Here is an 11,160-nt window from a genome sequence, read left to right as displayed (position 1 = left end):
GAGAGAGAGAGAGAGAGAGAGAGACAGAGATCATGCCCTCCATGTTTGGAGTTTAAGAGATGCCCTTATTCCTTTATGGAGCTGTGAAAGGGTCCCAGTCTCACCAGAAGTCATTTGTGAACATTATGTGGGAAGAGTTGCTTCTGCAGAATGTTAACCCTGTGTACTTCGTGGAGCTTCCTAACTTTGTTCTCAACAGGGGATTTTCTCTAGTCTCTTAAACCCAAGTCCCAGCACTAAGCTCTGTTTGACGCTGGTGTATGCTTCATCCCCCATGCACATAGAAACCATGGTATTCCATCTGTGAAAATCATTCAAGTAAATGTCCCTTCTCTTCCTAGATAACACACCCTATCCTGGCTTTCTCTTTGCCCTTAACTGTAATTAGTTTCCACTCACCTGGATTGGCTTTCTCTGACAAGGAAGCAATTATTTGTTAAAGAAACAATTCTAAAGGCTGCACATTTTTATCGTCACCTCTTCTGTTCTAGAAGACCAAAGGCAAAAAAAAAAGCCCCTAAATATACCATCAAGAGAATATATGAATTAATTGAATTTTTTAGAATTTGTCACCATAAAAAAGAAATTCATTTAAATAATGTTTTGTGTAGCTTTCGGTGTCTGCTTTAGACAGGCTGAACTAACTGCCTGTGAGTGGAGCTAGATTCAGACTTTCTGAGGAATTTTCTGACTTTTAGAAATTGCAGTTATGGTAAATTTTGTTAAAATACCAGATCCAGTTACACAGAAAATGTTTTTATGAAAACCATCACTTTGTAAAATAAACATATGCAAATAAGAATTATTGAGCATTAAAGCATGTTGCTCAGGCTAGCTAAGAGTCCCCATGACTGTTTTTATGGAGCCAACGGAGATTATTCCATTGTGTTTGGGCCAAAACCTGCCAGAAGATATAAAGTAGACATTAGGAATGTTTGGGATGAAAAAGCCTGGGGCTGTGGAAAGAGGCTCTAATCTTTGCCATGGTTTTCTATATGTGTAACATATCTACATTTCTCTACTGTAAAATAAATATTTTAAAGGAGCTACTTTACAGTACAGTCTGGATCCAAACAATGGAAACCAATGTAATGGCATAACACAGTGCTCTTTACATGGTGCACCACAAAGATCACCCATCTGTGGATGTCACAATGAAACCGCATTTGTTTGGGCACGGCTACTTGAAGATGTATTTCAATAGCTGCTCTGTTTCATAGGCATCTCTGACGGCAAATGTAACCTGCTAATGGATAACACACATAAATGCTATTGTAAATTGAAAATCCTATACAAAGAATAGTTGTTAATGTTCATGTTAACAGTTCATTAACAGGCAAGGGTGGAAATTATCTCCTTTATCATTAAAAGCTTAATGCAATGTTAAAAAGTCACAAAGGAAACACTTCATGGACTTAAAGGAACAAACTCCACTTGGAAAATACTTGGCACTTAAGTGCATACCAACAGCAGCTCTTGCATTGTGAATGACACTTATCTATCTGAAAGCTCAGAGAGAATCTTGACTTTCCTACCCTCTAAGAGTTTTTATATTTTAAGGCAAAGCAAAAATTATTAGTGAGAGCTGAACAATTCTATACTTCTTCCTATTGTTCAGAAATGCCTTTCCTCATGGATGAATAGGACTGCTTTGATTTTTTTGATATAACAAATCTCCCACAGGGCAAATCTGAAATGATATGATATGGAGTTCCATGCTTGGTAAACTCCATCTAGAAATAATGCAGTTGACAAGTTACTTGTAAGTTCAGTCACTTCATAACAAAGAACAAAGGAATAAGTGATTCTCCCCCCTTCCATTTCGATCTACCAGCTTCTCCCAACCAATTAATAGCAATCAATCCTGTAATTAGCCAACATCTGCTGGGCACCTGCTTCTACTAGATGCTGTGTTAGATTTTTCTAGGGATGGGGAAACCCCATATGGGATGCACAATTTAACTGGAGAGCAAAATATACCTAGTAGAGGGGACTGGCCGGGATGGAGGGTGACTGGCTCTTTGGATACAGACTCTGCTGGGTATCATGAAGATGTTACAGAATTGGATTCTAGTGTTCATACAACATTTTATCCTAAAGTCTGTGAACTATATGCTTCAAAGTTACCAGGATGCTGAATTTCACATTGTATCAATTTGTAGCTGATAAAAAATATATACTTGAAAATAATTACTAGGGAACTGGAAATGTTCAGAGTGGGTGGTTCATCATGCAAGACCTTAGAGCTATTACCCAAGGGAACTTGGCTTTTTCTGGAGGGCTTCAAACAGAAATAGCCACAGGGGATGAGCAGGTGATATAAATAATTTAAAATGTGAAGCAGCCAGGTGTGAAATTTAAACATGATATGTTTGTTCATTGGATACACAGGGAAAAAAAGTTTTTTACAAAAGTGTGGATGCTTTTTGGCTTTCTCTTAACAAAGAAGCCTTCTCTATGTAGCTTCTACCTTCCCACCAATGGTATGCCAAGGAATCTAGGAAGAGTGCAAGGACAACGGACAATTGAAATACTGATCTCATGTCAGGGACAACAGGAAGGGCAGGAACAGTGGTCAGCATCCAGACAGGCCCCATCAAGAATGTCAGAAACAGGCTCCTTGGGTTGAAACTTCAAGTTTTAATGATATTTCCCAAACTTAAATATATACAGTGCTGAAGAGCAACACTGACAATATGTTCAGCAATGTAAGAACAGGATGTGGGGTCAGCAGCAATATAAAGCAGACACACAGGCACACACTCACACACTCACACTTAGTGGATGAAGCAAGCTCCAACAAGGTTCAACGAGCAATCTCTAACAACTTCACATACATACATACATACATACATACATACATATATACATTTATACACATTCATAGATTGGGTGGTTGGAGAAAAGCTCCAACCACTTCACATACATACACAGACACATGTGTTTGGTAGGTGGAGCAAAAGCCAATGAGCTGGTTTCAACCACTTTACATACAAACATATATACACACTTACATATTGCATAGATTGAGCAAACGCCAATGAGTAGGCTCCAACAACTTTGTCTCCCACAATGTATATATCCAAGCAAAATCTTTCAAGCAGTATAGACATTACAATGTGATTACATTCTATTTTTCTTTTAGTAAATGATTATGAAAAAACATTTTGTAGCACAAGTAAAGAAAACAAATTTCTTCTGGTCCAGGAGTTGCCTCACAAGCTACAGGAACTCCAATCTCAGTAAGACAGGGATAGTTACTGAGCATTTCCCCCAGGAGTGATCAATCAGGGCTATAGACCAGACTCCGGAGCTGACTGTGACATTGAGTCCCGATCGTACACGGTTTTTAAGCCTGAAATCCACAAAAACCTATGCCAAGTTATTCAACCCATCAGGATTTAGGGGTAGAGGATTTCCTTAGGAACATGTCTTTGTTGTACACCTATCCTGCTCCAACTGGTTGGGGTATTCAGCTGTGGCAGAAGACTTAGCTAGCCTAACAGTCATGTCTTAACTTGCCAATCAAAATGTCAGTTACCCATGTACATGTCTCTTTCTGCCAAGCAGGACGTAAGTTCCCAGGGAAGTCTTGGGAACTCGAACTTACTCTATCTCTACTCAAACTGGAAGTCTTATTCCAAATAGTTTTTTCTATTGGTTCAGGTGTCTGTCTTCTGTTGGGGTCTAACCCAGGGGCAACTTATAAAAACGAAAACCATAAAAGCTTAGACGTAGGTGCCGGAAGTGTTACCTGGTAGTTGGTTTGGGTCCAAGCTCGCTGTGGCTTAACTATACAAAGCTGTTCTAATTGACTTCTATTGAAAATAGTTTGAAAGAACACCCAAAGCACAAAACATCTCAGTAACAGCCGTAACAGCATATGAGAAAGTTTCCTTATGGCGTTAATAACAGTACAAAATGGTAGGCTTAGACAGATAACTGTTACTTAGGCTTTAATTATTCCCCAAAACTCACAGACATTCATAAGTAAGCAACTTGATATAAATTAACAAAGTGTGAGCAAGCAAGGTAATTTTCTCAGCCAGTGTCTCCTACTGGCAGGCAGCAATTTCAAGTTACAAAGAAATGATCAATTAGTTTCTTATTTATCTTAACAAGTAATATTATAAAATTTTAAAAATCACAAATCTAAGCTTTTATTTAAAAAAAAAAAACGAGTCGTTTCTACTTTAAATCCTCAGATTTCACATCGACTCACCAGCAATTTTTATTAAATCATATCTGGAAGCTGAGGGCAAGGATGGATACAAGAAATTACCACCTAAGTCACCAGTCCAACCTCAGCAAGAGGTCCACCAGCCAATGCTATTGTTCTTGTTCCTTGACCTCAAAAAGTCCCTAGCTCAATTAATAAGAGTGCACTTTGCTGAACTTCAAGTTGTTCCCTAAGATTTTCTGTGTCCACTAACAAAAATGTTGGAACCCAGCTTCACTAACAATTTCTTTTTCCAAATGTTTTCTAAATGTGGTGGTCACTGCTGGCAATCTAAAGTTCTAAGTTCCTTCCTAGAGTGGTAATTGAATCATTAATCTGCTCCAGCCGCAATGCCTGAAAAAGATCAAGCATTATTATTGTGAGTGTCAGAGATACTGCCCAGTGAGGGGCTGGAAGCCCCCTTAGAGTTTAAACAGTCTTGAGAATAGATGTAAAACTCAGCCAACACTATTTTGACTGCGGAGAAAGGATGCAGCGTGGGGTTCTTTAGGGAGACTCGTGGGAAGGGAAGAGCTGCAGTGGAGGGTAGCCTTTGAGTCATTTAGCAGAGGTAGAGGGGGCAAGCTTGGTAGACCTGGAGAGTTGGATGTGTAGGTGCAGGTCTGAAAGCTAAAGAAAGTCTAAGAGTTGGGGAATGAATGCCCAGCTGTGCAACCTGAATTTTATACTCAATGGAGAGTGGAGAATTTTGATAGCTCATGCAACCTCCAGCAAACTCAGGCACCTGCTTCCTTATCATGAGACTAAACTAGAGTCTGTAAATCTAAGGGCAGAGATAAGACTTTCTATGTGGGGACCAGCGTTCATCAATGCTATACGATGACACTTGCACAGGTTCTGAATCCTGCCATCTGGTTAAGCCTGGCTGATCAGAGAAACTCAGAGACCTGTCCGTTCTGTGGTCTATTTATATCAACTTTAGCCTTGGACCGAGCTCCTGTCTCACCTTCTGGCTGCTTTCTTTGGCCATTCTTCAGGGAAGTGGGTCAAATCCTCATTCCCCTCCCATTCCTAAAGTCTGTCTCATGGCTTGGTCCCCAATGTGGGACTAGCTAAAATGACAGTTGGTCCTGCTGCTTTGAAGTCCTTATTTCTGGCCCAACTGTCCCCTGCCTGGCATCGAAATGACCTTTCCCCCACAGCTCTGGTTCATCTGATTCCACAGGAAACTAGAAGAGGAAGCTCTGTAGTCACAACTCAAATGAAGAAAGAGCCCACTTGAAATGGAAAAGGTGGCAAGAATGTAAGCTATTGACAGCTAGGAGTGAGATGGTGCACTAAAGTACAGCTCGGGGTGTTATGGGAGGATGGGGGCACACTGGCAGCTTTTCTTTCAAAAATATAAAAGGTTAGAGAGATCAAACAGTGTTCAAGACTTCTTCCTGGGGTGAATAAAAAGATTATATGCATATATAATCTTTTTATGTAGATATACATAATTTTAATTATGTATATATATAATATATATTCATAAAGACTACTATAGTAAAGAGCTTTACTGTGTGGTATAAATGTTAACATGTAGGAAGAAATGTAATATAATCTAAAAATTGAATAAGTTCACGGGATAAAGGAGCCAAGAAAAGAGCTTGTTCAGTACTCAAGACTGGAGCCATGATTGTTATTGCTAACACTGGATAATCACAGTGGGGCGCTGTGACAATTCAGGTCTCCTCGTGACAGAGTGACGGCCTAGAACCTGCCATGTCCAGTGAGCAGCATGCTTTTGGCCTCATGGCCCTGCTTGCCTCCCTGTGTGTAGGAGCCTGGAAAGGTTCCAGGCTTCCCTGTGCTTTGGTCCAAGGACATTTAAGGAACAGGGTGAAGAACCATGCCAGCAATCCAGACCTGTGTCACTGACCACAGGGCCCAGGATTTGTGGTTGTCCCTGCTCACCAGCAGAGTCCTTCCAGATAGTCAGCTGCTCTTCCAGGTGTACAGAGGCAAATAGTTGAACTTAAATCATAAACATAAAACTTCTGGGTATCCCTATCATGGGCTTTAGAAAGGGCAGGAGTTGTTCTTTTTAGGTCAAATCTGGAGAACCCCAAGGCAGAAGTGTGCTGGCTGGGGCATGTGCTCTTCTGAGTCTGGAGCAGGGCTGCCTCTGCCAGAGAGCAGTTGGGAAGAAAAAGAAAGAAGAGCCCTCTCCTCCATGTTTCACTGAGCATGTCCGTGGCTCACCTGATGAAGTCACATGCAAGTTAAAGTTACTAATTGCAGATCATGCGGCGTAAGGGGCAAGTGTTCAGAGCAAGAAGCTAAAGTGGTAACCTACTTATCAGGGGATTTGTCGGACTCCATAGTCAGCTTGCTACATGACCTTGGTCTACTTCTTTGATCCTGATGAACTGCACCAGCCTCGGCAGTGAGTTGGAAACCATCTCCAGGATTTTGTAAGGCTTCGAGGCTTCTTTGACTGACATCTGACTTCTGATGAGGATGGTGTGTGTGGAGGTGAGGGTAAGGTTTATCTGAGGACAAGCTATTAGGTCCAAGCAGCTAAGATAAAAAGACCAAGACACTGTGATGTAATAACCAGACAGTCCAAGGAGTTATTCGGAGAATAAAGGCTCCAATGTTTGCATTTGTGGTTGTAAGTTAGGTCGAGGTTTGAAACATGATTGGACACAGGTGTGGAACATGAATGGCTTCTCACAGAGAAGTTTTACTTTGTGATTCAAATGGACATGGAAGTCTGAGGTGCATGATAGGCCCCCATCCTCCCGGATCTAAACAACTCAACGATACAATACTAAAGGCTGTGACATTGATCTTGAACTCCCACTGTTTGAACTCCATGTTTTAGCATAGATAGATTTAGGCTGTTGGTCACTGGAAAACAGTTTAATTTTCAGAACTCTTTGTAGCGGTACTTCTCTAATTCATACAGAGATGTGGCTTTTGTAATCCCATTGTGTATTTTAAGCTGTTAAACAACTGTATTGTTAGGTTCACTGGCATCCTTAAGTCCATGTAATCACCTTCAAATTATTTAAATTAATAAAAGTGTATGTGAGTTAATTATTACTCATTACCCTAGACCTGATCATTTAACTGCAATAAAACCACAGCTCCCATCTTCAGGGTACCTAGAAAGGCAGGAAAGTCTGTAGGTGGCTAATGGATACACTTTCTCTCTGCCATTTCCCAGCCAACCATGGGAAGGTTTAAACAAGTCATTCATCCATTTTCTGCCTTCACTTCCATATCTGAAAACTAGACAAATTAATGGCGCCTGCTCTCAGACAAGGGGAGTTAAAAATGTTCCAAGTGCTCTCAATATTCTCTGTGATGGGGTAAACACTAGACTACACAATCGCCAGCTTGTTTGGCCCCTTCGCTCACATTTTTCCATTTGAGAGTTATGATAATGCTGTAAGACAGGCAAAGCAAATATAAATTATGAAAGTGAGTATGGAAGTCATAATTTGCTCATGGTAGCAGATCCATTATGTCAGACCAGCTTACTGCATAAAGGAGCCTGCTGCCAAGCCCCATGCCCTGAGTTCAATCCCCGGACCCACATAATGGGAAAGAACAGATACTTGCTTACCATCCTGCTCTCCACATATGTAATGGAGGGCTGCCAAGGTACTTGGTCCAGTAACCCCCCACCTCCTCACCATGCTGAGGAGTGTTATAGTGTGCGGGTCTTCTAGACACACTCTCCTGAGTGACCACATATTCCCAGGATCCCACAGTGTCTTAGGGTTTTACTGCTGTGAACAGACGCCATGACCAAGGCAAATCTTATAAAGGACAATATATACTTGGGGCTGGCTTATAGGTTCAGAGGTTCAGTCCATTATCATCAAGGTGGGAGCATCTAGGCAGGCATGGTGCAGGAGGAGCTGAGAGTTTTATGTCTTTGTTTGAAGGCTGCTAGTGGAAGACTGATTTCCAAGCAGCTAGGGTGAGGGTTACCCACAATGACACACCTACTCCAATAGGGCCACGCCTTCTAATAGTGCCACTCCGTGGTCCAAGCATATACAAACCATCACATATGGTAAGGTTTAATCATCCGATCAAATAGTGGTGTCTAAAAATTAGAAATTTTAACTTATGAAAATCATTTATCTTCCCTTTCAATTCCCTTCAGGAAAACAAGTATTTTCCTAGTTAGTAAAGGGATCTGGACATAGATGCGAAGTGGTGGGCAATTCTTTTCATTTTGGTCCCAGGAGCCAGGGCATTCACTGAATTTAATCATTTTGAATCTTTGTGTCTCCTCTGAGATAGGGCCAGATGTAACCAGAAGGATTTATAGCGTGTAAAATTGAGAATGGATTAGAAAAGGCTCTCTGTGTTCTGCCCAACACATCCTAAATCAACATTCCCCTCGGTGGACCAAACCAATCTCTGGCTGGCCAATTGGGGGCAGTTGCCATAGCAACTGACTGGCAAGCACAGCCAGTAGAATGTGAATGTGAACAATGGAATGATAACATTTTGTGGAGAGCTGCATTTTGAGACTGCTTCCAGGCAGCCGCATCCCGGAAGTGGGGTTTGCCCCCTAGCATCCCCCACAGTTACCACCTTCTTGTACTTTCGCTGCTCAATTAAAATTTATCGTTTCCTTTCCCATTCAAAAACTTTACTGCCATAAACAGTACTGGTGAGAAAGAAATCCGTCCCCACCAGATAGCTGAAACAGCTTTACAAAGACTGCAGGGTTATTGGATTAACACTCAGTTCAAATACCCAGAGGTTGAAAGAGCTCTACGGTAACTCCAGTGATTCTTTAGCGCCACCTAGTGCCCTGCTAGATACTGCTTGGTCCCGTGACTGGGCAGCCACAGGGCAGGAAAAAAAAAAACAGGATTGTATAGGAACTTCATAGTCCCTTTTTTGATAGGATATGTACAGGGCCTTTTCTAAATATTTCATTTAAAATAATAATAATTTTGGCACAATATAGCAATGAGAGAGAAATGGAAATCAATGTCAGTGTCAGAGAAGACTTTAAAAGACTACGTGGCGGCCTGACAGAAAGTCCTAAGGAAGTTGTATCTCACTTTTCTCAGAAGAGTCAGTCTTGTAGCCAAGCACAACAATTCACATCTAGGTGTCCAGGAAACAGAACAAGGGATAATTCCGGAAAATATAACACCCAAGGATACAGCTCCAGTAATGGACTCAGACCAACTAAATCCCAACCCCAACCCCTCACTGCCTAGCAATAGTGTCATCGAGGGGTTGATTCATTGATTAAGTTAGAGTCCACAGCATCTAGTTGTATCTGGAAAAGCAGTCGCAGACACACCCAGTGTTTTGCTCTTAATCCAGCCAAGTCAACAAAGACACCAGAGGCAGGAACAAGCAGTCAGTCCAAGAGGACTAGCTGGTGAGGGCTCTGAATGACACTACTGTTGACTCTTGAATTCCTTTCAGAAAATCTCTCTACCCTTGCAGACAGCATGAACGAATCAGTGGAGACAAATAAAATGAACATCATCAATCCCTCTTTATAACTCTCTGCTCTGGTCAGTGGGTAGCACTTCTTGTCCAGCCGTCATCCCAGTCTAAACCACAGCCATCTCCCACCATTGTCTTTGCCCCATCATCATTCAAAACCACAACTGGGTCCATTGGGCTTCAGAAACATGAAATAATGGACCTGTTTCTGTGTGTGTGTTTTTTTTCTAGGGTTTGAGTTTTTTGAAACCAGCGCCAAGGATAACATCAACGTGAAGCAAACCTTCGAGCGCCTCGTAGATATCATCTGTGACAAAATGTCTGAGAGCTTGGAGACCGACCCAGCCATCACGGCCACAAAGCAAAGCACGAGGCTCAAGGAAACCCCTCCTCCACCGCAGCCCAACTGTGGCTGCTAATGTCTCCCACACAGGAGCTCCAAAGGGCTCCAGAGCAGCCAAGAAAGAGCATTGATAAATGGTCTATTAGCCTTCAATTATACTGCCTAATAATTATTTGAAGGAAGTCTTTGATGTCAGTGGCCCATATATGCATTCAAACCGTGAGCAATTTCCTGTGTTAATATGTGGCAAATTTCTCTTATATTTGTAAGGATCATTCATCTATAAACACCTACTACTTGCATGTAACTTATTATTTATTTGTCTTTCATAATCTTTTTTGCAACTTTTTTCTCAATTAAGCTATTGTGGAAACCCCAGAGTACAATTTTACTGCAAATAACTTTAGTGCCACGGATTCAAATCATGCTTCTCACTTGTATGGATGATAACCTAGGGACCCTTTGTGTGTGTGTGTGTGTGTGTGTGTGTGTGTGTGTGTGTGTGTGTGTGTTATGAACAAGAGGAGATGTCAGGAAACTTAGTCTAAAAAGAAAGTAGGACTTTTGCTCTTGATTGGAGACCCCATCACAGGTCTGGGCAGTCTACTATTAGGAAATATATATATATTACACTCTCATTAATAATATCTGAAGGGTGTGTTGATTTTAAAAACACTGAAGGGTTGGTTGGGTGCAGGGTCACTGAGGAGGCTGAGGCAGGAGGAAAATGAGTTAAAGCAACCTGACCTACAAACCATAAAACTCTATCATGGGATAAAGAAAAAGAAAAGAAAATGAAATTCAGGCCCTGGCAAGTTTTCTTGAACCACGTAAACACAAATCGAGGTTTGCATATCCTACTGCAGTGATTCTTGCCAGTTATTCTGCACATCTCTGCATATGTGAGAGCAATGACTCATGAAGAGATATCTACTTAGTGTCAGCTGTGCAACAAGCACTGGACCCAGAAGTGCTGTGAGTAGCTGTGGCATTCCATCCCTTAACGACTTGTCCCACACCACAAAACACCACCATGGCTCTCTGGAACCAGCACCAATTCTAAACTAGAAATTGGCTTGAAGCTTTGTCAATGCCTCTCTCCTCAGAAATGGTAGGCCAACATCTCAACCACTGCTCTCTGCTCCAACTTCAACTA

The 11,160-nt window shown here is 41.6% G+C and overlaps 1 protein-coding gene across 2 annotated transcripts in view; it reads left to right on the top strand.

Annotated features, from left to right (window-relative positions):
• Rab3c (RAB3C, member RAS oncogene family) overlaps window positions 1–10,766 on the top strand; it is a 215,010-nt gene extending 204,244 nt beyond the window's left edge. For both annotated transcript variants that reach the window (XM_031359815.1, XM_031359814.1), the window contains exon 5: window positions 9,893–10,766. In XM_031359815.1, coding sequence (XP_031215675.1) covers window positions 9,893–10,080 — 188 coding nt within the window. In that variant the 3' untranslated portion in view covers window positions 10,081–10,766. The remainder of the gene's footprint in view (window positions 1–9,892) is intronic.
• Window positions 10,767–11,160: the final 394 nt, after the last annotated feature.

Source organism: Mastomys coucha, unplaced genomic scaffold (assembly GCF_008632895.1).
Source record: "Mastomys coucha isolate ucsf_1 unplaced genomic scaffold, UCSF_Mcou_1 pScaffold8, whole genome shotgun sequence".
Lineage (NCBI taxonomy): Eukaryota > Metazoa > Chordata > Mammalia > Rodentia > Muridae > Mastomys > Mastomys coucha.
The sequence above is the reverse complement of the archived record's forward strand: the minus strand, read 5'-3'. Positions and strand labels throughout refer to the sequence as shown.